Consider the following 25,814-nt stretch of genomic DNA (forward strand, 5'->3'; position numbering starts at 1 on the left):
CTTCCACCGGGCTTCAGAACCCGGCCTGCCTTACTCACTCCTCTTCACAGGACATTCCTTAACGGGCTCAATAAATATCTTTACTTTTGGCTAGAGGAGAAGTGGAATAAATATCTAACAAAATGCACGATGAAATTCTTTTTCTGGAGTCATTTTGACACCGCTCTTCTTGCCAACTTCATAGCAATGTCTATCCACCTGGCTAGGCTTCAATTCTCAGGCTACGCCTCCCAAGCATGTCTCTTGCCTTTCCCTCAGCTGCGAGGGAGAGGTGGCTCTGGCGTGAGCTGGCATCCTGAGCTGCAGTGGGGTCTGGCTGCAGCTGCGAGCCGATGCCTGTCCTTGTTCTGCAGTGCAGCCATTTAGCTGGTAATTATTGTCATGAGTTTTGGAGATTTCAAAAGACTCTTTTGGACTCAACATAGGCAATGTTTAAACGCACTGGTATATGCTAAACACAACTTTTTGTTTTTTTTTTGGTCAAATGAGCCTGGTGCTTCTTAGTTATAACTATGACACGTGAACCACACCAGTGTTCCCCTTCAGTTGGCATACTTTCTGTAGGACCCAATACCACCACAGTTTTAGAGCCCCTCCTAAGGAGGGAGACTTTACCAGAAGTCTGAGAGTCCACTGTAGCTTCATTTAACATTTAGCTGGGTTTTTGAAGAACAGATGAAGGAAGGAAAAGCATAAAATACACCACATAGCAACATGATACTTACAAGTAAAGCCTGTGTGCATAAAATAGCAATGAAAATAAAAAAACATCGAAAATTGTACAGTTGGAACATCTCTACACCGGCTTTCTCAGGACACAGTGAACACTTCTTACTTTGAACATCCAAGTCAAGGCTTAAGTCTGAGGTGCTTTCAATGTGAAAGGCAAAATCAAATGTATGTTTGTACCGAAACACTGAAATGCATGTTAACACATTTTGTAGTTAGGCAATGGCTCCTTTCCAAAATTAAAAATCAAACACACACTTCAGCTCATTATTTTTGTAGTAGCACTTCTAATATGCTTTATTTTTACAGGTAAATCGTTAGTGTAAAATGAAAGACGGTGGACGAGTAAAACCTAAAGGTCAGCATCCTTAGATACAATAGTTCAGCACTCACAGCGATCCCCAATCTCCTGTTTTCCTGTCACACCATTTCATTGGTTTGATGATGAAATTAAAGGAGGTGCAGCCGGACATCAGCTTCGAGTGGTACGAGGACACAGGGGATGGAAAACTCACAGGGCAGCCTGCTTCTCCATTCTGGGGATGGAATCCATCAATTGCATCCAAAAGGGGAGGGGAAAGGGATGTTGAGAAGGAAACGCAGGAGAAGGCAAACACGCACTCAAGTCACACCACAGTTTCTGCAGCTGGCAACAGCAGACCACAGCGAGCGGTCTGGAGGAGTGGACGGTGGCAGAAACACAGGTGGCTGCACGGTTTAGAACAAGACTGAGAGCATACCCCGGGGTCACCGATTCCATGGCTCTAAAAGCCTCAGGTTTGCTAGCTGAACAGAGGCTATTTCAAGTAAAGAATTAAAAATAAATTCTTTAGAAGTGACTTTGTGCTCCCAGCAGGAGAGTGCTGGGACGGAATCTAATTCTCCTTCACAACTGCACTGACTTTACGCGGAAACCACAGTCCCCGGCTCTCAGGGGAGCGCCCTCTGTGACTGAGGGTGGATAAGGATATCTTAATCAGAACATGGGAGACATGTGCAAACCCACCCCGTGCATCAATTTGTGGAGTCACTATATCATTCTATAACATTCTAAGTGGACAACAGGAGACATGCAAATAGTAAAATTCCCATATAAGTTAGATATGCTGTAATTAATTACCTTGAAAAATAAAAGCGCCTAACTGCTTAACAAAGGCTTTTACAAACTTCCTTTTGTTGCTGCCTTTAAAGAATCCTCTTTGAGTGAGGCCCCTGAGAAAGAGTGGCCATAGAGAATAGAGCTGGTGGTGTAAGGTTAAAAATGAAAAAGGCTTCACCTAGCCTGAAGGGTGGTGGAGCAGTGGGTCGAGTGTTGACCTGGGATGCTTAGGTCCCAGGTTTGAAAACCCCAAGGTCGCTGGCTGGAGCACAGGATTGCCGGCTTCAGTGTGGGATCATAGACACGAGCCCATGGTTGCTGGCTTGAAGCTCAAGGGCCCTGGCTTGAGCAAGGGGTCACTAGCTCAGCTGGAGCCCCCTAGTCAATGCACATATGAAATATAATCAATGAATAACTAAAGTGCCTCAACTACGAGTTGATGCTTCTCATCTCTCTCCCTTCTTGTCTGTCTCTCCCTCTCTCTTGCTAACAAATTAAATAATAATAATAATAATAATAATAATAATAAAATTTTGCCACGCTATGTTCTCTAGTTTAATTTACATTACAAGGAGGGCAAATTTATTGTACATTTATTTTACATGGTTGACACAAAACAATAACTCATATTCTTGACAGCCCAGGAAGTGTGTATATTCTCAGTAGTCACTCTGTAGCTGTTTCAGGAGTATAAGCAAACCAGGTGTCCAAGGGTAGACCCCCTCACTGCTATTGGAAAGATACATGTTTCTCTAAATACTGACTTTTCTTCTTAGTCTCCTGGCCATACAGTTAATGGGACTCTATCTTGATGAAATTAAATACCACCTATATTCCATGTTGTGGTACATGAAATTTACAAAAGAAAAAGGCGCTTTGACAATGCATGAGATTAGAGACACTAGCCATTTAACCAAGTAGGAAAAAAATTACTGCCTGAGAGGCAGCTGGGCAATACGCGGCTGAGTCCTGTGTGAGCTCCGCTGTGGCACATTCTAATCCTTTTGTATGGATTCTCTCCAACTTAGAATTGTTCATTGAGTGTGACAGGCTGGGGCTTTAAAACTAATCCATAAATTAGTCCGTGGTCTCAAACACAACAGGGGCCATAAATGAAAATGAAAATCCTAGAGCAAAATTAAATTCACAACCTTAAATACTTTTTCTTCTCTGATGGCTCTGTGGCGCTCCTGCTTTGCAATGCACAAACTCACCGTGAGGCTGCATTTGCAGGGGGCGAGGGCAGGGTGTGAGTAGGGTGTATGGTAGAAAACACGCAGTGTAATAACCCAGAGGACCCAATCTGCTCGGAGCAGAGCTTAATTGTAAAGAATTTAAATTCCTCCATTCCAACTGTCATAAGCTTAAATGAAAGCATACGAAGCAGTCCATACATATTTTAATACAGTTTCCCCCAGTTTATTTCCTTAACGAAAGTCAATAAGGAGCCAATGGGTTTTCTTAATTGAATTCCCCTTCAGTCTGTGTTATAGAACTGCTTTAAATCTAGACACTAGGGCAGGCAAGGAAGCCCCCTGACAATTCTATTTTTATCGTCGTGCTCTGCCGGCCAATATATATATTACATATAGTGTTTTTTTTTACCTTTGTTTATTTTGACTTATTCAAAACCTTATGGAAGCAAAAATACGTGCTGGAAAAATTAAACTTCAAAACTTATTTTCTACTGGTTTCCTGGTTAATTCTTTCCATCTATGTTACACTTTAATGAAACTCCCATTTCTCCGGGGTGGGGGAAGTGGACAAGAACAAAGCCCAAGTGACAAGGTCCAGGTCGGAGGGCTACAACGAAGCTCTCTCTGCCCCTCGTGTCCTCGGCCCTCTGAGTGAAGAAACTGTGTTGCAGACCAGCAGCAAGAAGGGAGTGGGCTTTTGGGGGCCGGGGTTAAGCAATTTCAAGTTTGTTAAAGGCTTCTTCAGAATTGTTCACTAGTGCCGCTGTGCCCCTGAGAGCCTTTGATTTGAAAACCAGATGTTCTGAAAATACTAGGAATCTGTATGATGGTTTCATTTAACAGGAAAAACAATTCCTGTGTCAGGTGGGGCGCAGGAGGGGGAGGACAAGGGGGTAGGAGAAGAGGGCGTTGTGAGCAGGGTGGTGGAGGGAGGGAAGGGGTGGCCACAGCTAATCTTCACCTCCTGTTAGACACTGGAGGTCTGGGGCCTTTGGGCCAAATCCTTATCACCCACGACTGAGATAGCTCCAACTATCACTCTCTAAACCTGAGAAACCTGTATTGATAGTATTTTTTGCACTGTTGATACATCTTCAGTATGGAACCATGTCAAATCTTTATCTATTGAATTATCTTTAAGCAAGGAGCAGAAAAGTATGGAAATTATGATAGTATCATTAGAAAAAAATCTCACTTTCTATTCTTTTCTTTTTTTAAAAGGTGGAATCAGATGAGCTTCATCACCATAGTATTCTAATTTCTCCTATTCCGTCATAAATCACTGTGGATCAAAGAATGATTGGCTGTGATGCTAACTGCAGTGGGGTTATAATCATCAGTAAAATAAAAATGCATACACTTAAGACGGTATGAACAAAATGGTTGTGGACTTTGGGGAAAAACCAGAAGAGGTGGCTCATTACAGAAAAGTGTGGCCCATGAGCGTGTCTGGTGTCCTGAGAACATTCTTGTCTCTGGGCTTGCTGGCACGTCAGTGACGCTCAGTAAGTACTCGATAAATGGTGAATAAAAACTCATCTTAATGGAGTGGATGCCAACTCCAGAGGAGAGGCAATTCCGTGAACATTCTCGGATGAAAGATGAGTATTTTTTAGTGACAATGGTTAACATACACCTGGGACACACACACACATAACACACACAATACACACATGCACACTGAAGACAGATGCTTGAAGTAAAGATAGGCCTTCGGGCTCAGTTTCTAAAATGCCATTCTTTCTTTTCTTATGTTTTTTCTTTCTACCATCTCTCCTTCACTGTGCTTGCCAATCTTGCTCTTTCTCTCTGACTTCTTATTTCCCAAAGTCTCTATAAAAAAAGGTTTTTTCTTCACCAGAATGAGACTGTCACCGAGGTCCCTAACAAAATTCAAATCTGGTTCCCTGTAGGGTGGATTTCTTAATCTCAGCATTTTGGGCCAGATAATTCTTTCTTGTGGGGTCTGTCCTGCGCCTTAGAGGATATTTAGCAGTGTCCCTGATCTCTACCCAGTAGATGCCATCAGTACCCCTGGCTGTGACAACTAAAAAAATGTCTCCAGAAACTGCCCAGCATCCCTCAAGGTCAGGGGCCCTTGACTGGGAGGCACTACTCCAGGGGAAGGAGACCCAGGGTCTTACTGGGATGATTACAGACTAGAGGAAAGGCTCGCCCATGAGGCCCTGAAAGGCGAGGGGGAGCCCCTGCCATCCTTTGACAACACAGACCAAATCTGACTTCTCCTCCGGCACTCTCCTGGGGCCTCTGCCCATGCCATCACATCAGCCCTAACCACAGTGTCTCCTGTTAGTGAGTTCCAGTGTGGATAACCAATTCCTTCCTCAGCCATGCTGTAAGTAGTTCAAGGACTTTGCTGGCTCCGTAGCACTACATAGTGCTATACACATCACGGGGGTTCGATCTGCACTGCATGTGTCCCTAAAAGCGGACACACACGCAGCCTGTGCACCACGTCAACATCAAGAGCACAGAGTAAGAATCAGTAGCCAGGACCCTGGACAGCTAACAGCTCTCCACTGAGGGAAGCTCGGTACGGTCATTTTCATGGTCACTTTAGAGTCCGTCTCTGGTTCGGGCGTACTGTTCCTTCCTGTGGAAGACACTGAGAATGTGCTGCGCTGTCGCAGGCTCCTGACTTGGCACATTCTACAAATACTGCTGCAGGAGAAGGGCCATCCTCACTTTATTTATTTATGTGATCTGACCCACATTACACTTAGAAAAAGCTTATGATATTAGACTATGAAAGCCAAATAATAATAATAATAATAATAATAATGTGAGCCCTAGGGTGGGACTCACTTTCTCCAAGGTAAAACCGGGGTTTGAGCTCTTAAATACCAATATGAAAAACCTTGCCATTTTCCTTTTCTAGAAACAACAACAACAAAAAGCATTTAATGAATATGTACTTTAAAAAAGAGAGAAAAACTCATTTAGAAATGCCCTACTTCATTTTCATAAAGGGTTATTAAATGTGCTTCTGAATCCGGCCCCATAGCTACGCATTTATTATTCTAAGGTGCTTTCACTGTTTTGACTCATGGCAGTCTGGAGAGCATGACCCGCAGGGGGAACTCCCCTGGCCCAGGTTCTACCTGTGTGCTGCTGCGGGTGTGCAGACGGAGTGCTCAGTGTTTCCCAGCTCCTCCCCAGCGAGCACCTTCACGCAGAAGGCAACAGACAGAAACGACAAGGTGTGCTTTAAGGACAGAGGGAAGCCCAAACTATTTTCCTAAGGCGATTAAAGGAAAAAGCTTGATCAACATGGCAGACAGGGGCGAAAGCTATCACCAAATGTGGAAACAGGTCATTCTATGCACACCTGATACACAAACTCAACGAATTTCAAAGACAGTTTCAAACCCCCAAGCCCGGCAGCTTTTAGGCTTTCCTTTGGTTCTGGTTTCAGAGAGGAATCTGCATGAAAGCTTCTCACCCCTGCAACAGCTCGCTGTCTCTGTTTTAACAGAGCACTCCAGGGGCAATGTAAATTATGCAGTTTGCTCTTCCGCATTATAGTATATATCTCCATGAATGAAACCACACAGACAACTTGACGTGATTAAAATGACAGGGGGGGGGGGTAGGGGCCTGCCAATAATAATCGTTGAACATAAATATACGGTCAGGATATCAAAGTACACGTAAGGTAACAAGACACCAAAGAATCTAACAGCAAATCACACTGGACCTCTGCATGGCTCCCATCCCAATGCTATCTATCCCTCGCAGGTAGGTGTGTGTGTGTGTGTGTGTGTGTGTGTGTGTGTGTCTGCGCATACTTTTATTTGGAAAGAGATTCCAATGATATTAGTGGCTTTTTATGCTTGTAAAGCCACAACAATACTGACATGGCAAAAGACACCAAATAGTCCTTTCGGTATTCCAAAGCCTGCAAATATTCCTCCACAGAAGGGTGCCACTCCTCCTAGGCAGAACACCTGCCCCATGTAGGACAGAGGAGGACAGAGACGCCCCGTTGCCCCTGTCCACCAAGTCTGTGACGCTGAGTGGGTTTAAAAGTCCTCTCCCGCAGGTCTCCAGGGTGAAGTTAGAGGGAGCTGGGTGACCGGGAACTCAGTGACAATCTGCCTCCCTAACAAGGGGAAACATTTGATTATTCTTGTCACAGAAGATAAAAGATAACAATGCAATATTTCCTTTCAGGGGAAGCAGAAGTCAACTATGACCTTTTCAGTTTAAAAATATTTTTCTATTGCATGTAGTGCATTTTCTTGTAATGAAACTCTGACCTGGGAAATGGGTTTCAGTTATTGAATGGGAAGAAATAAAGAGGACTGTGGGCTTCTTCCTCCTCTTCTTTTGTAAGCTTAGGTTTTTATGTTACTGTCATTGGATGTAGCTATTGAAGCTTTTAAGGCTAATGGTGGCTGTAACACACCAAATAGTGCAAGAGAGGAGTGGAAATTAATTTAGCAACCCATTTGTCAAGGTTCCATTTGGAACTTTTTTTTAGGAAGCAATCTAAATCTTGGGGATAGCCTGGACCTTTAAGATGGGTCCGGAATCATTCAGCTCCATAACCTTTAATCTGTTTGAGGAAAGGAGCACATGTTAAATGCCACAGGTGTACTTTCTGGGCAAGATAAATACATACAAGACTGCATGTTAAGACACAGTAAGCCTGGTCCTGACTGGTTGGCTCAGTGGTAGAGCGTCGGCCTGGCGTGCAGAAGTCCCGGGTTCGATTCCCGGTCAGGGCACACAGGAGAAGCGCCCATCTGCTTCTCCCCGCCTCCCCCCCTCCTTCCTCTCTGTCTCTCTCTTCCCCTCCCACAGCGAGGCTCCATTGGAGCAAAGATGGCCCGGGCGCTGGGGATGGCTCCTTGGCCTCTGCCCCAGGCGCTAGAGTGGCTCTGGTTGCAACAGAGCGACGCCCCAGAGGGGCAGAGCATCGCCCCCTGGTGGGCAGAGTGTCGCCCCCTGGTGGGCGTGCCGGGTGGATCTCGGTCGGGCGCATGCGGGAGTCTGTCTGACTGTCTCTCTCCATTTCCAGCTTCAGAAAAATACAAAAAAAAAAAAAAAGACACAGTAAGCATGTAAGAGATAATCCATTAAGACAACAGGTTCTGCACTGTAGTCTTAGTGGCAATTTAAGTTGAACTACCCTTGGCTATGCCAGTGAGAGTCTGAGACTTCATTACCACAAATGCATTTTGTGTGTAGAGAGGGTTCAACTGCTAACATCAGGAGGCTAAAGTGCGCCTAGCCTACGAGGGATCATCTTACATTACCTTGAACTGAGAGGCCAGGAGCAGAGAGAGAGAGAGAGAGAGAGAAACCAAGATAGGCCCTATTAAAAGTTCCTCTGATGTAGAGAAAAATATAGCATTATTTATTTTAAATTTCCTTGTAAATGAAGTCTCTGCAGTAAGAACTGGGGCTACTGAGCTGTGGCTGCATGAGGCCGTGAGAAGAGCCGGAGCAAGGGACCCGGAGCCGGGCCCTGAGGCGCCTCTGGCAGCTCTGAGACAGACGGTGAGGGAGGCCCAGGGAGCGCAGAGAAGGGTCTTCAAAAACAAAGCCCATGCTCATGAGAGGCCAGCCACCGGACACAAAGTGTCATTCCACACAGAGAGAGCCGTGGTGTTCGCAGAGTGAGGAAGGCCCCGGGTGCCTGCAGCAGCGAGCCTGCCCAGCTATGCACGGACCCCCTAAAACCGGCGGTCGTCAGGGCTGGCAGGGCACAGCTGGGCGACCTGCACAAAGATGACGTGGGCCACTGCAGGGTGCCCCGAAAGGTCCTGCATGTGGGACAGCGGGGAAGGGGTGACATCATTGACACAGGCAGCCAAAGGGCAGCTACCAGGGGACTTTGGGAACCTGGTGACACAGAGCTCACTCCTGACTGGGTATATATACCACCTGGGGAAGAGGTAAGAAATGAGCCAAGCTGAAAGACCTAGTTGATAGGATGGCAAACTGAGAGCATGGCTGCTCTGAGAATCAGAGCCAGGAAGGACGTCCTTATGGTACTTAATGACCCAAGACGTGGGAGGACTCTGTTCACTATATCGACAATCTGAGTTGACTTGAGGAGCAGAAGAACTACAAAAAAGCTAAGCAGAAATAAATACACATAGACAAGAATTGAGGAAGCAGCCTGCTAGAGCAGAGGTTCAGAGTGAGACATAAAAACCAGTCGATGGGTTTTCAGGTTTTAAATGAAGGCATTGATGCTTTTATCAACAATATTCCAAAAAATCTTCACTAGTGGCTTCAAGTCCCCTTTGTTCCACTGCACGTTTAGAAACGTAAAGAGAACAGTTTAGACAATCTGCTGTTGTATTTCATAAATGGACGAGGTCTGCTCCTTCACTGAAGACTTTGAATTTTTATCATTATCTGTCTCACTTGCTCCCGTGAAAACTAGAAATGTCCCCAGAAAATCAACGTAGATGATGGGGACATGTCTAGGGTGGTAAAGAGGACTCACACATGAAGAATGAAGAGTAGACCGGTGAGTGTTTTTAAGAAAGTCCAGTGTTAGGATTATATACCTGGCCCCACAGCTTTAGAGAGACCTTGTAACCTCACCGAACAACAGAAAAGTTATTTTTTAGAGAGGTCTTTTTCTCATAGAATAATTATGTGTATGTGTTTCTGTGCAAACAATGCGTGGTGAAAGCCTCACCTAAGGAGATCCTGCATGTCTAGGTGACATGGTACAGTCAGAGCCCTTCCTGCCTTGGTGGACAGAGGACACACCAAGGCTCCAGACAAGCACCATCGAACAGTATGAGAACCCTGCACCCAGGAAGGGGTGGATGGCACCCTGCACCCTCAGTGGCAATCAGCAATGATGGACAGTGCATCTCATTTTGAATAAGAGACTCAGATAATCCAAAGACATAAAGCCACGGAGTTCCCACAGCTGTGGTGCCTCTCCCACCCCTCCGACATGTAACTGATGGCAGCAAGGGGTGTGTGGGTGCCTGGCATGGAAAAGACAGGGACTCCCTCTGATCCCTGGTGACCACCCAGGCAACACGAACAGGCAGCACCACGGCCAGCAGGTGCCCTCTGGGGCAGAAGGATGATGACGCACTTGGGAACATGGCCCACGCAGACATGGTAGAGGAAGTACATTTTCCTTCACATGGACTGAGAGGACATCGAGGCCAGGAGAAGCTCCAAAGCCAGAATACTTACCATCTCATCAACCACGACTAAGCGGAAGCTACTGGCGTGTCCACTAAGAGCCAGATCGCCATGTTCCCTAGCACTGGCTTTGAGTAATGATGCTTAGAAAAGAATTCTCTCATGGGTGAGCTGCAAAATATTTGATCTACTGTTAAATGCTTGAATGATAAAGATTTTCTGAGGTCCTTAAGATTCAACCTAAGAACACAGTCTTTGAAGTTCCAAAATAAAGGAACAATTAGGTCCCAAGGATTTCAAGGGAACTTTTAGGGTTCTTTTTTATATACACCAGAAAGACAATATACATTCAGGACATTTTCAGTGGTAATGAAGGTACCATACCTGTGATGATGGTAAGGATGGTGGTGGTGGTGGTGGTGGTGGTGGTGGTTGTTGTGGGAGGAGGGATAGTTGTGGGGGGATCTGGATAAAAAAAAAAAGGAAAATCAAACCCACAATGCTGAACATAACGATGATCAGTAATGACAAAACAAAGGTATGAGGACACTGAGATGTTTGTTTGATGACTTCCCCTTTTAAAACCAAAGGCTCCCCCCTCCAAAGACTTATGTCTTCTAATCATATCCCAAAGCCTTAGTTGGAAGAACTAAGGAAAGAAGCAAAAAGATTCGTATTAATGAAGTGAATTAGAACTGAAGACATGTGAAGTAGAAAAGGGAGGAAAAATCAAAACACATGACACCCCCCCCCACCCCAGCCCAGCTTCAAAGGTGAAGTTAAATGAACTCAGCACCCAAGAGGGTACAGTGGTTGTCATTTCACTGTATACTTTTACAGAAGGGAGGAAGGAGGAGATGGCGCCGCTCTATCTGAAGGGCTCTTATCGGCCAAGGATGACTGTGCTTCTGCTCCCTGGCTCCCTTGAGTGTTAACCTCATCATCTTCCGTCAGTACATCCCAGGAGGGAATAACACAACTTCTATACTCTGCAGACTTCCGTACAAAGAAGAGAGCCTGTCACCACGAAATAATCAAGTTCCAGGCATGGGAAGTTTTTATGGAGATTTTACATTTTAAAAGTCAGAAAAATTTTACAGCTTCTAATATTAATAAGTTAGTTGTCTTTGCTCACATTAAGAGCTTGACCTGAATGGATGACAATGATAAAATGGAAAGATTGTTTTTCCATCTTGCAAACAAAAGAACTGAGTTTGAATGAGTTTTATCCCTCAAAATCAGGAATCCCAAAGGGAATCAATCCTGTTGGATGTTTGATAACTGTATATTCCTCTATCACCTCAAAAATTATTTTTGGGGAAAAGGAAGGGCAAATATGAAAGAAGAAAAAAATTTCTAAGCCCCAATGATCAAACTGAATGTGTTAGATTATCAGCAAGACTTTGAACTAAGCGATCATTCCGCTATAATGGAGCACAAGACGATTTGAAGGCTTTTGATTTTAAATTTTATCTAAAGCATGCCAATTTTTTTTCTCCCTGACACATCTGGTGTCCTTTTATCTCCACGTGAGCTCTCAGATTGTCTAATTAATGCATCAAAACTTTAATTATATACTGCACCTTTACTTGGTTTCGTATAACTTCCTGAAAGTTTATGGAAACAACTTGGTTCCTGGTTGTGAGGTCTGCTTAAAATGATCCCTACTATTGACCAATAATCTGAGGTTTTACTGTCCCTCACAGACTTTTTCTCTCACACATATACAAATGTACAAACTTGACAGTGAAGAATCAACAGCAAATTGTTGCACTTTGTGAGAGACATTATTCATCTAAGTTGGGGACACAAGAAGTTTAAAAGCTATTGTTTAAAACAGCCTCACGCGATTCTAGAAGGAAGGAATCTAGTAAAAACAAAACACAGAAACCCTCACTCTCCTCCAAGAAGAAATCATTAAGTTAGCTATTTCAAACTACCTTTTAAGAAGAACAGGCAGAATGGCCAGCCTTGCTCCTCAGACCCTATCTCATGGAGACATGAGCGGGGAAGCACCTGTGAGCTGCCCATCCCGTGAATGCAACCGCCCCCTGCTGAGGGGTAGGTGCTGTGAGTGAGGCGCGCTTGTCCCTGCGCAGAGCACTGGAGACCTCCAACTCCCTCTAGTAGGTGACTCAGCGCTGCTCCAAGAGGCGCCCAGCATGCGGAGAGCTACTGTGGCCTTTCTGTGCAGGCTCAGTTACAATATCTACCACTGACGAGGAGAGCCTGTGCCTGGGAGACTCCCCCAATAGACTCTAATGCTGTTTGGTACCCTTGTGCAAAAGTATTGGTATAAAATACGTGAAGTCCATGATACCACAAAAAAGGACCTGAAAATGTGATTATAAGCAAGGACTGGGCCAGACTAATATGGGCAGAGACTTCAGGCCATCAGTTCTTTTCACTCTGTGGAAAAATCACACATCTTCAATTATTTCCATCACTACCGGGGTTGTGTTGTCCTTCACATCCAGCTCAGGTGACCTAAATGAAATAGATTCTATTAACCAGTAAAACCTTAATGCTTGGGTCATTTCTAACGATAAGAGCAGTAGGAGGCCCCAGCTAATGTTTTGTTTTGTTTTTTCCATAGTTGATGCTGAGGGGCCAGGTCTGACACACGGTGGCCAGAGAAGAAAAGTCGTCGGGCTCAGGCACTAAGCAGCTGGAGTCCTGAGGTGCAGATGTTCCTTCCAGGGCATTAGACGTTGTATAGGTGTGTGTTAACTCTTTGTTCATAAAGTGCTATGAAAGGTAGAACATTCTATTAACAGACTAGCAACACCTCAAGTTAGTATTCCAGCCTGCCACTACCAGGCTCGCCAAGAGGGTGAGTTAAGGGAGGGCGACAGAACACGGCAGATGCAGCAGACCCCCAGTCCGGTCTGGGGGATGGCAGGGCCGGGGCCATGTGTGTATGCAGACGTGCCTGCCTAACAGGTACATCACTATGTCACCGGGCTTTCAGGTAACGCACTCTGGCCCAGGGAGTCAATTCCCAGAGAGCAGTATTATACTGGAGGGAACTGTTCTATTAGAAAGCAGTGAAAATAAAAGGAACTACACATGAAAGATATAAATTTCACTGTAGACTTTGGAGTCGGCATATCATGGTTCTGATTTAGTGATCTCTTGGACTTGGACAAGTTGTGTGACCTTTCTAAGCTTCATTGTATCATCTGTAAAATGGAGCAATATCAATGCTTACCTCAGGATGATACTGTGGAGATCAGAGGTGACAGTGCATGTAAGACAGCCAGTCATTCCAGGCGTGGAAAGAAGTGAGCATTCGATAAGTACTAGCCACAAGCTAGTATCCAAAATTATTCAAATATACCTGTCCATCAGATCCATAAGACATATCTCATCTCGAGGTGTAGGAAGGTAGATGCAACGAATCAACCTGGTTTTTCTAGATACTTTACTCTTCTGAATCAAGGTAGCATAGAACAGACTAGTTGGAAACTTATCCCTGCTTTTTCAAATCTGCAGTTTAAAAGAAGAGCTGAACACAAGTCTATAAAGCTGGGGAACAGGGATGTAGGGACTAGCATGAGGCTCGTACCCTGATGCACAGAGAGCAGAGGGCGGGAAGAAGCAGAGGGAAGGGTTTCCCTTCCACCCCTTCCACCAGCAGCCTGTGAGCAGCCCGAGGAACAGGGGGGCCCTGAGGATTGTCAACTGGACCCGGGGCATCCCCTCACACTACACGGAAAAGTCATTTCCTTCACTTTCATCTCCTTAACTGAGGGAGGAACTTAATGCCCTGATGTGCAGACCACAGACAGCACAGGCAGTGTGCAAAGAAAACATTCCTCAGAAGCCTACCGATAAGGTGATTAGATGTGATCCTTTAATTTTGCATTATACTATGGGAAAAAAATCCTCGAGTACAGGTTAAAGATTACATTTTAATATCCATGTAGATATGGTATAAAGCAGGCTTCCATTTCATCAGAAGGACGTGGTTCCTATTTTCCTCGTAAGAAAAGTAGCAGGTGCTAAGACAGTATGGTGTAAATAAATATTCCCCATATATGTTTATGTGTACATATGTGTGTACCTGTAAGCATTTATGGTAGGGTTATTTACACTGCCAACATGAAGAAAGAAATGTGCTCACATGTTCATATATTTATAAGACACTGGAATTTTCATGCCCATGGTTACTCATTTTGTGTCATGTTAGTTTATGACTATTTTTTTTTTTTTTTGGTATGAAACTAACCAAGAATCAATCGGTTGAAAAGAAGAAATTGAATTTGTCACTGTATGACCAGAGGAGCAGTGATCTCTTCCACTAAGTAGAGAATATTCACCATACACAAAATTTACAATAAGATGTAAACGGGAAAAAAGATTAAAATCTCTGGCACATGGTAGCTGCTTAATATTTGTTGATTAGAGAATAAAACATGCTTTAACAATTGTGTAAAAAGAATATTAAGAAAGCAGACAAATTAAAAAACAATGTATCTAAAGCGGTATCTTTTGATCACTAAAGCAGCTACCAAAGACCTTATATTTGTTCCAAGTAGTTACTGGCTTGCCACATCTTCATGGAAAGTAATAGCTTCAAGGTGAAAATAGGATCATTCTTCTCATCAAAGCAGGAGAAAGGCTGGCTCAGGTATCACAGGAAAATACCACTGGGAACAAACTATCTAAGCTAAAAAGCCATTAATTCATAATGTTGAATTTTGCAGCCATTATTTCTAACATAATCTCCATACCTTGTGCCTAAGGACACAGCGTCCCCACACAGTATGACCAGCGCGTGCGACCTGGTGGGCAATCCCCTAATTCGAGGGGAGGAGGGCCGCTGCCCTCCTCCTGCAGACACCAAGGTCCACCTCAGGCCAGACTTTCTTTAAGTTCTTAAAGGGAACAACCAGGGTTTTTGGTTTTCAACTTGATCAGAAGCTCTGGGAGTGCAATCACAAGGAGCAGCTTCACACACACGTGTCTAATGGGAGAGGCCCTCGTACGTACCGTATACATACAGCATGTAGTCCGAGTGAGCTTTCCCCACCACGTTCGATGCCTCGCAGCGGTAGGTGCCATTGTCTGTTTTGTTCAGGTTGTTGATGAACAGGTTGGGTCCGGATAGCACGGCGTGCTGGGGCATCTCGTCATCGACTCTCACCCAGGTTACCATCACGGGCCTGCCGGGGGAAGGGGAGAGAGACAGGCTGCACTTGTGTGTCCTACTGGGATGTCTGCACCAGACTTCTTGCCCACTCATTACAATGTGTCACATGCCGGGTGTCACAATTAAAGAGGCCCACTGGAGATAGTTTAAAGTTCACAGAATTACAACTGTGAAGTCTTCAAAAAATTTGTTTGGAAACATAACTTTCTTTAAACATGACCTAAGTGTTAAAAAACTTTCGACACACCACCAATCGGAGTCTTGTTATTTCTAATTTATCTTCAACAAATTGGCAAATAAGCAACATGCCCCATTTGTAGGGCCTGATGGGGGGTTTCACACGGGTCCAGATAGGACATAGCTCATCCATGGTTAGTCATCTCATTAATTAGGGGGTAAATCAAATTCTTGGCTAGTGACACATGCATTAACCTGATGGTTACTGACACACCAACACACCTGCTGAGAAGACACTTCTGATATTTAAATGGATTTCAAGTTTCCCAAAAAGAAAGTGCTTTTTGTGAACAGCACTCACTGTCTTTTGGGCTTTGCTGTTTGAAAAATCATCTCTTCTCACTGTGGAAAGATGAAGTCAGTTCCTCCCTGAAGGCCTGCCCACAGTCTGCCCTCCTCTAACCCAACACGCCAGTGCGCCTCCTGCTGCCCCGGTCCATCTGACCCAGGTGCTCCCTGGTGAAATGTCTTCCTTGTGGGCTCCCCAAGGACCACACACTGGGACGCTCTCCCTGCCGTGTGTGCACTGCGGGCCTCGCGGCATGAGGAGGACACTCTCGCGTTAATTACTACGGAGCACGGGGCATCACCATGTGGACTCCTTGGTCTGATGGCTCTTACTCATCAGAGACAAGTTTGTTTTAGTGGTTCAAGAACCATGCTTGTGTCCATTAGGAAAAAGCAAATTTCCCAAGATGCTCCAGAGCCAACATTTGCTCACACATGTGTCTTCCAAACGCAGTGACACTACACCTATTCCTCAAGGCAGCTCCTCGCCTTCCTCTGAGCCCAAGGCCACGCTTGGGATGCCACCTGGACACTTGCACTTGACAGGAAGGGCAGCACAGACTCAGGGCAGAGCCGACGCCCCTCAGCTCCCTGTGCCATCTCTGGGAGCACAGCTGACACGAGACCCGGCTCAGTGACGAGTGTCCCCAACAAAGCCTTGCTGAGCAGCATCCCGATTTTCAGATGGGATGCAAAGCTGCAATTTCTCTTTAATTACACATGGGCTTGTCATCATGACCCAGTGAATTATTTAAAAATTAGCACTGCGTAGGTCCCCCTTGCAGGCAATGCAAATGGGTCTGCCCTGCGAGCAGGCCTAATGTCCTGCTGCTTGACAGCTGAAACAATCAGTGAGGGGAAGTGCTGAGAATAGGCACCACATTTAATGGCAAGTTAAATTACCATTTTTATTGTATGCAATTTCTCGAGAAAATAAATAGGTGACACGTCGGCGGGAGTCGCGGCAGAGTGTGCGGGCTCGCTCCCCTGGCTGCACAACACTCCTGTGTGAGAGGGGAGGACGGACACCCACCCTCTCGGGCATAAATGTCCCGGAGGAAACATGCCATTTACTGTCCCCGTGGCACATTCAACTGAATACGGTACCTTCTTCGGGAGAAAACAAACAAACAAACAAACGGAGAAACAAGATACAGGTTAGCAAGCCATAGACTACAAATGTGGTTAATGTGGCTGAATACAGGTATTGCAGGTGACAGGAGGCCCATGGGAATGTTTTCTTCTCCTCTGGGTTGTTTTGGAAGTGAGGTAAGCTGCTGACATGGGCATAATTCAACCAATTTTCAAAAAGAAAGATCTGGATCTTTTGCAGTGTTCAAAGAGATAAGATCACACCCTGCCAAACCTTGAAGCGTTTAAAAACAAATAACCTGGAAACACAAGAAGGAAAGCAACGCTGACCAAGACAACCTCCTACTTCCTACAGGTCGTCTTTAGAACTCCAAGTGGCCAGGACGGAGAGGAGCCATTTCTCATCCTTGGAGAGGTGAACACCATGGGCGGCTGGAGTGGGGAGAGGGTGCAGCAGTCGGGCACCTCTGGCTCTCCAGCCTGTCCTAGTCACTCCTTGGCTGTAATGGGGAAAATTCTTCCCAGAGCTTTTGGGGAAGCTTTATCAAAGATGTTCTAAGTTCCTTATATGAAACTGGTGATAATGATACTGGTTAGCAAAACTCTGAGAGGTAAAAAAAAAATAAAAAAAGAAAAAAAAAATCATAGTGCAGGGAAAGCAGAGGGAGCTCAGAGCCGTTTCTTGTTGGGGACCTCTAAAAGTTTGAGTGCCAACCCCAACACTGACCTGTTTCACCATTTAATCATCCTATGGACCGCCTTTCCCTAAGAAACAGCTAAGACTAACCTCCAATCTACCTAAGAGGAAAGAAAGGTCCTTCCTCCTCCCCACACTAAACTGTGTAACATCTAAGGGGCACCACCACATGGCTTTTTGTCTGTATTGGGGATGATACATAGTTTCTCTAACTTGCCTTCATTCCTTTAGCAGGGGCAAGTAAAGTGACTTCTTTACACTTTCAATCAAATAAGAGTGTTTCCATTGGTTCTTTTCACATATGTATGTGGCTTAAGAAAAGTTCCTGAATCATTCCTTATTAACAGAAATATTTCTAGGAGCCACTTTAAGGGAAAGAGAAGCAAAATTAAAGGTAGGGTTAGTTCATTTGTCTAAGGCTGGTCCTAAAACAGCAGCTTAATTTACGTCTAAAAGCTCTATTTTTCCAGCTGCTTAGACATTAACACAGAGGTAGCAGATATATCATTAAATTGAGGCCATACTAAAAATCTATTAGGATTATTTTTTATGTGGGAGAGAACACAATTCTGACAGTCATGCTGATGATAATAAAATAGAATCAGCTGAGATTTCAATCTAGAGCTGGTATAAGAACCATAGTTATTTATTCCACTGCACTGTCTTTTACTTGCTGCAAGATATTCCATTCTTTACAACAGGAGACAGGTGACAAGCCCATGAGTTGTGAATGCACATCTCTGTGTTGTGACATTTAATGCTCATGACCCTCTGCCAAACTTGGCCTTCAAACTTACTGGGGCTTCCCGATGGCTTCACATGTTAACTCAAGCGCGTCCCCTTCCCGGGTTAGGCCTTGTAGAGGGTAAGTCATCTGAATATGCACTTGAGGCTTATCTGTATGACAACAACACAAAGCATAATGTTTAGCAAATGATATCATCAGGCAGAATCAGACTTGCATACTGCCGCAAACCCCATAGTACCAGCATTCACTCTCTCTCCATCCTTCTGCCTTCAGTAACATCCTCTAATTAGTTAGTAATCCTGGCATTTGCTCAAATTAAATTGACTAATAACTCTAAGGAGTGAACTGCGAATAGATAAGAGATTCATAAGCCAACTGCGCCACATCAAACAGTTCCTATGAAATACATTTTGTTACATTGAAGTTTATCTCCAAACTCACTCAAGCTAAAGGAAACTCATTTGCTTTCATGCTGAGGTGAAGCCACAGATATTTGTGGTGCTTGGAATTGATACATTTTATCATATATCATATATTACTATGTGACAATATGTTATGACACTGCATATTAATAAGTCTGCCTCTTCTGTGCTCTTGTTTCCAAATAGGAAAGGCAAGACTTCTGCATTCTACTCAAATAGCTTCACAAATAAAGAACTTGGAAGGTTTCAGGGACCCCAATTAACCTTTGATTTCTCAAACGTAAACATATAAATAAGAAAGAAGGGCCCTGGCCAGGTGGCTCAGTGGATAGAATGTCATCCTGGCTCAGTAAGGTCATGGGTTCGACCCCTGGTCAGGGCACCTACAAGAGGCAACCAATGAACATACAACTAAATGAAACAAGTTGATGCCTCCCTCCTCTCTCAAATCAATAGAAAAGTTTTAAAAAGGAAAAAAAGGAAGGACACTGACAATCTATTGAGAGCCTACTATTATGGGAACAGTAATTGGTGGTGAAATAACCCCAGTTTTGGGGACGAGAACACTGGTGCTGAGAATGAAGTAGAGATAAACCTGACAGCCCCATGAAATGCATGTTGGCAGAAATTTGACTCAAAACCATGTTTTTCAATTGCGACGCATTATTGAAACCTAGGGTACCTTCCTAATGCAGTGAAGTATTCAGGTAGGCAGGTGAACTAGGTATTCTTATTTCCACTAGCTACTTAAAAACTGCGAATTTGTGGAGTGCGAGAGCTCAGTGAGGGAGGTGTAGGGAGCAGGGAGGAAAATGGGATAGATTGGAGTTAAATACACGAAAAATATATTTATAAATAAAACCTAGATGAAATTGGCAGCTTAATTTTTTTTTCTATTCCAAACTAACGAGCTATTAATCCCTAAATCAGTTTCTCATTTAATTCTGTATATTTTAAAAAATGGATCCAAGAGTAATAAATGTGAGAGGGCGAGACACCCGTTGGATGGAAGGTCAAAACAATTTCCATAACTTCACGTTGTCGGACAATCACACCACCTAAACAACAGCCCCTTGGCCTTTTACAAGCAGTGGTCAGCTCATTAACATGCATCCTAGGGAACAGGGGAGTAAACGGGAATGCGGCAGGGCTCAGCCCCTCTCAGCCTGGACCCAGCTGAATAAGTGGCACAGGAAGTCTTGTCCAGGGATGGCTGCTCTCCGCGTCCGTTCTGAAAGTCTTTGTTCCTAACAGAGGTCTTTCTCTTGTGTCTCTGAAAATCACGCAGCACTCACAACCTTTCAAGAGAGACGTCTTGTACATCCACGTGCACTACATGCACTGAGTTGGGGATGCTTTCTAGGAAGCTGAGTCACTTGGCAGAGAACTTTAAGTTAACAGGACCAGAACTCCGGATGACCCTTGCAAGTAATGAGGCTCTATTCTTAGACTTGCTGGCAAAAAAAAAAAAAAAAAAAATGTTTATAAGCAAAATGGTGTAGAGATTTCCAGATACTGATAACTGGGTAGGACGGTAGTCATGAAAGGACAGAAATACGGGATAGCCAGGATGACCTTGCAGGACTGACAACGGGGAAGGACGCTCCTGGGTGCTCTCATCCTGATAGCCACAGACTGCATCTTCGGCTAAACAACAGCATAGGGTGGCTGTGGAGGTCTGTTCTCTTTGGTGTAACACACACAGAGCTCGTTGATGAAGTTTATTCAAAACAAACACAATACACAACAACACAAACATGGGCAACAAGGGACCTGCTCCCTGCGAGTTCATTCTCAGAAACAGTATCCATAAGAGTTCCTGGTGAGGGAACCTCTGTCAGAATACCCTTGAACCATTCCAGGTGAGGCTCAACTTGAAGCCCAAAATTTGGGCAGAAATGTAACATTTGCTTATAGCTTAATCTCTGATTCACAGAAGGGCTATGTTTCCCATGCACTGCGGACTTTAGCCCATTAATTAAGGAGAAAGCAGGGTGCTTGCTGACCTCTGTGGAAGGCTTTTTGTTTTTCTCTCCCTCATGTGATTTACAAGCAAACCGAGAGGACACATTTTTTCAGCACAGTGCACTAAGGGTTTGCATGCTTAACTTCCATTAATAATAATAAAGAGTGTTGAAAATCTAATCCACTCTACCTTTCCAGTAAGACTGAGTTTGTTTTAGTTAAATGGGTTTTATGTTACTAATGGCTGTTTACCTGCTGTCAATCACTCATATAAATTAGGAAGAACAAATTACAAATTTGCTCTACTTGGAACTTATGTTTAAAAAATAAATTATATACTAAGCCATAGAAAATGCACCCTTTTTTTGTGACAGAGACAGAGAGAGACAGAGAGAAGGACAGACAGACCAGAAGGGAGAGAGATGAGAAGCATCAATTCTTCATTGCGGCACCTTAGTTTCTCATTGATTGCTTTCTCATATGTGCCTTGACTGGGGGGCTACAGCAGACCAACTGATTCCTTGCTTAAGCCAGCGACCTTGGGCTCAAGCTGGTGACCTTGGGGTTTCGAACCTGGGTCCTTTGTGCCCCAGTCTGATGCTCTATCCACTGTGCCACCGCCTGGTCAGGCTGCACCTTCATTTTTGATAAGTGATTTTCCTAATTCATACTTTAGGTTTCTGGAGGAAAGGAAACTAACTCACAGATAAATCCTGTTCCCTGTCCTTTTTGCTGAAAGAAGAGCTTACGTTATTCTTAGCAGGTGGATTAGAAACCCTGGGACTCATGCTACCGGCACCTCTGGAACTCAGGGATGCTAAAATTTCCCAGGAAGATCCTGACTACAATATGAGTATGTCAAAAATACTGAACAGTCTAGGCATCTGATTGAACAGCTCAGAGCTCATCATTTATATTTTAATTGTGTTCATAAATCAAATTATATAACCCAACAAATCTTTTCTGAAACAGAACCAGACTCCAAGATTTATTTCTAAGTAATGAGGTAAGGCCCAGTGTACATTTTCTGGGCGATCACTTTACGCCTCAGTTGGTGTTGTAAGGCACAGGCTAAAAGCCAGATGACACTTTCTATCCAAGAGCTATAACTGTCCAGAAATGTAATGCGCAGAATGGCTTAATGTCATTTTATAATGGAGCTGCTATATAAAAATAAGAAAAATAGTTAGGTCCATTTACTTATGGAACATTACAGTTATAGAGATGGCATCACCAACAGCCAATCAATCAGGTCGAGGAATCTGAGGTTTTCATCAAACACTGTGATTTTCTTAAACCCCATAAAAGATGGTTAGCAAGACTACCACAGCAGTCAAAAATTTGTTCATCAGTCAAAGTTGCGCAGAGGGTTAAATACCAGAGGCTTTAGGTCACACTACAGAGGCAGTCAATTAAAAAAACTATTCTGACTTGATGAGACTTTTTTTAAATGTATTTTGCTTCCTTTATAAAGGGAAATACACACACACACACACACACACACACACACACAGCCTTTAAGAAGCTGGAATAGTTTGCTGGCAGATTAACATTGATTTCGTGCCAGTCTCACCTAGCATCACATTCTGTGATCTTTTCAGAAGATGAAACAGACTCCGTAACCTGTATTCCATGAGGCTACGTAACTGAAGTCACAGGCTCCTCCTCAGATCACAATACTAACGTATGGGATCTCCACAATGTTTTATTTAAAGAAGGTACCCTGTGATTTCCCTTTGCCTGGGATGTCCTCATTTTCATGCCAGACCAGAAGGGAGCAGAGCAAGTGGGAGGTCTCCCTCGCAACCCAGAAGTCTTGTTCTTGCAGGTACTCTGACACTTGCCCTCCCGTCCTGAAATGTCTAACTCAGCAACGAGGACATCGAAGGTTCTGTGATGTGCTGACTGCAGCTAGGCCTAAGGGCTTGAGTGCAGACCTGCTTCTGCCACTGCAGTTGGGAAGCAGGCTCTTCATGTCCCTTACTTGGGTTTCATCCAGTATTCTGGGATGGCAGGGAAAGTGGGATTGGATGCCGGTGAAGAATGCTAACTGTGTCAGGGCCCACCAGGGACGAGGAGGACGGAGTATCAGAACTCCAGGGTCCGGCTGTGTCGGCTTGGTCAGAGAGGATTTGGGTCAGTGCTGTGCCTTCAGGTGGGGAAGCACTGACTGAAGAGCCTCTGCCAACCCTGGGGACTCCGCAGTCTGGACCAGTGTGCCAATGCAAAGATTTGCCTGAGATCTGGTGAGTAATGGCGGTTACCTGTGCTGCTGGAACTGCTGGGAAAGGATGTCTCTGCACTGAAGGAGGGCATCGTCTAGTAACACAAGGTGATGGGAACCGGCTGGGAAGCAGTGTCACACTAAGCTCTCAGAGGTGTTAAAGAGAACTCCTTGCAAAAGGTTTGCATCCTGTGGTCATAATACATTCACGAATGTCTTCTTTGCAAAATGAAGGACCTCCAGCTGTTACACCTGTGTCTGGATCAGAGCGTGTGAGGGCACTGCTTGAGGAGGAGCTGCTGGGCGTACCTGGAAGCAGGGCATGCGCCACGTGGCCATAGCAGAATGCAATTTCCTTGGGTCACAACTTGCAAGTAGTTTTGTAGATATTGAGATTACTGTTTACCCAACAGAATCAAATCGTATTCTGAGATGTTGTGGTGGCAAGTGATGTTTCCGGTGCTTTTTAACTGGGATGTGCACTCACAGAGCGCTCTTCCCTAGCTCAGAGAACTCTTCAAAATTTGAAGTGAATACTGGGCAAGAAAACCCTTATAGCAAGATTTTCTGCACAAGAATGTTAGCTCTGTAAGAAGAAAAGTTTGTTTGTTCATTCGTTCGTTCATTCATTCATTCATTCATTCATTCATTTTGTATCTCTGATGGCATGCAAGAGGCGCTCAGAACATACTTGCCAAATGAATGAATGGGAAAGTACAGAAATGTTAGGGCACAGGCTTCTATTCCTAGCCCTGTGAGTAAGAAAGAAACAAAATAAACAAACACAAAAACAGACCATGAATCCATCTTAGTCCTGTTGTAAGATAAACTAGGCACATTGCAATTTTAAAGGTTGGCTCAGTAGAAACAATAAACCAATACAGTAAGGTTGCAGGATACAAAATTAACATACAAAAGTCCATAGCCTTTCTATATGCCAACAATAAAATATTAGAAAACAAACTCAAAAAAATAATCCCCTTCACGATTGCAACAACAACAACAAAATACCTAGGAATAAACATAACAAAGAATGTAAAGGACCTATATAACGAAAACTACAAAGCATTGTTAAGAGAAATAGAAAAAGACACAATGAGATGGAAAAATATTCCTTGTTCTTGAATAGGAAGAATAAATATAATTAAAATGGCCATATTACCCAAAGCAATATATAAATTTAATGCAATTCCCATCAAAATTCCTATGACTTTTTTTAAAGAAATGGAACAAAAAATCATCAGATTTATATGGAACTATAAAAAACCCCGAATAGCCAAAACAATCCTAAGGAAAAAGAATGAAGCTGGGGGCATTACAATACCTGACTTTAAACTATATTATAGGGCTACAATAATCAAAACAGCATGGTATTGGCAGAAAAATAGACACTCAGACCAATGGAACAGAATAGAAAGCCCAGAAATAAAACCACATATATATGGTCAAATAATCTTTGATAAAGGGGCCAACAACACACAATGGAGAAAAGAAAGCCTCTTCAACAAATGGTGTTGGGAAAACTGGAAAGCCACATGCAAAAGAATGAAACTCGACTATAGCCTGTCCCCGTGTACTAAAATTAATTCAAAATGGATCAAAGACCTAAATATAAGACCTGAAACAATAATGTACATAGAAGAAGACATAGGTACTAAACTCATGGGCCTGGGTTTTAAAGAACACTTTATGAACTTGGCTCCAATGGCAAGAGAAGTGAAGGCAAAGATAAATGAATGGGACTACATCAGAATAAAAAGTTTTTGCTCAGCAAGAGAAACTGACATCAAAATAAACAGACAGCCAACTAAATGGGAAATGTTATTTTCAAACAACAGCTCAGATAAGGGCCTAATATCCAAAATTTACAAAGAACTCATAAAACTCAACAACAAACAAACAATCCAATAAAAAAATGGGAAGAGGACATGAACAGACACTTCTCCCAGGAAGAAATACAAATGGCCACAGATATATGAAAAGATGCTCATCTTCATTAGTTATTAGAGAAATGCAAATCAAAACTACAATGAGATACCACCTCACCCCTGTTAGATTAGCTATTATCAACAAGACGGGTAATAGCAAATGTTGGAGAGGCTGCGGAGAAAAGGGAACTCTCATCCACTGTTGGTGGGACTGTAAAGTAGTACAACCATTATGGAGGAAAATATGGTGGTTCCTCAAAAAACTGAAAATAGAACTACCTTATGACCCAGCAATCCCTCTACTGGGTATATACCCCAAAACCTCAGAAACATTGATACGTAAAGATACATGTAGCCCCATATTCATTGCAGCACTGTTCACAGTGGCCAAGACATGGAAACAACCAAAAAGCCCTTCAATAGAAGACTGGATAAAGAAGATGTGGCACATATACACTATGGAATACTACTCAGCCATAAGAAATGATGACATCAGATCATTTACAGCAAAATGGTGGGATCTTGATAACATTATACAGAGTGAAATAAGTAAATCAGAAAAAAACAAGAACTACATGATTCCATACATTGGTGGAACATAAAAGCGAGACTAAGAGACATGGACAAGAGTGTGGTGGTTACCAGGGGTGGGGGGAGGGAGGACGCAGGAGGGAAGGAGGGAGAGGGTTAGGGGGAGGGGGAGGGGCACAAAGAAAACTAGATAGAGGGTGACAGAGGACAATCTGACTCTGGGCGAGGGGTATGCAACATAATTTAATGACAAGATAACCTAGACATGTTTTCTTTGAATATATGTACCCTGATTTATTAATGTCATCCCATTAACATTAATAAAAATTTATTTAAAAAAAAAATAAAGGTTGG

The 25,814-nt window shown here is 43.7% G+C and overlaps 1 protein-coding gene across 12 annotated transcripts in view; it reads right to left on the bottom strand.

The window, feature by feature from the left end:
* The window catches only part of CADM1 (cell adhesion molecule 1), a 409,576-nt gene that overhangs the window by 24,826 nt on the left and 358,936 nt on the right, over window positions 1-25,814 (bottom strand). For 6 of the 12 annotated variants that reach the window (XM_066245228.1, XM_066245191.1, XM_066245172.1 and 3 more), the window contains 3 exons: window positions 18,440-18,539; window positions 15,169-15,341; window positions 10,558-10,638 (listed from right to left, as the gene is read on the bottom strand). In XM_066245228.1, coding sequence (XP_066101325.1) covers window positions 10,558-10,638; window positions 15,169-15,341; window positions 18,440-18,539 — 354 coding nt within the window. The remainder of the gene's footprint in view (window positions 1-10,557; window positions 10,639-15,168; window positions 15,342-18,439; window positions 18,540-25,814) is intronic. The other 6 variants (XM_066245262.1, XM_066245246.1, XM_066245217.1 and 3 more) reach the window with 1 other exon arrangement.

This window comes from Saccopteryx bilineata, chromosome 1, assembly GCF_036850765.1.
Source record: "Saccopteryx bilineata isolate mSacBil1 chromosome 1, mSacBil1_pri_phased_curated, whole genome shotgun sequence".
Lineage (NCBI taxonomy): Eukaryota > Metazoa > Chordata > Mammalia > Chiroptera > Emballonuridae > Saccopteryx > Saccopteryx bilineata.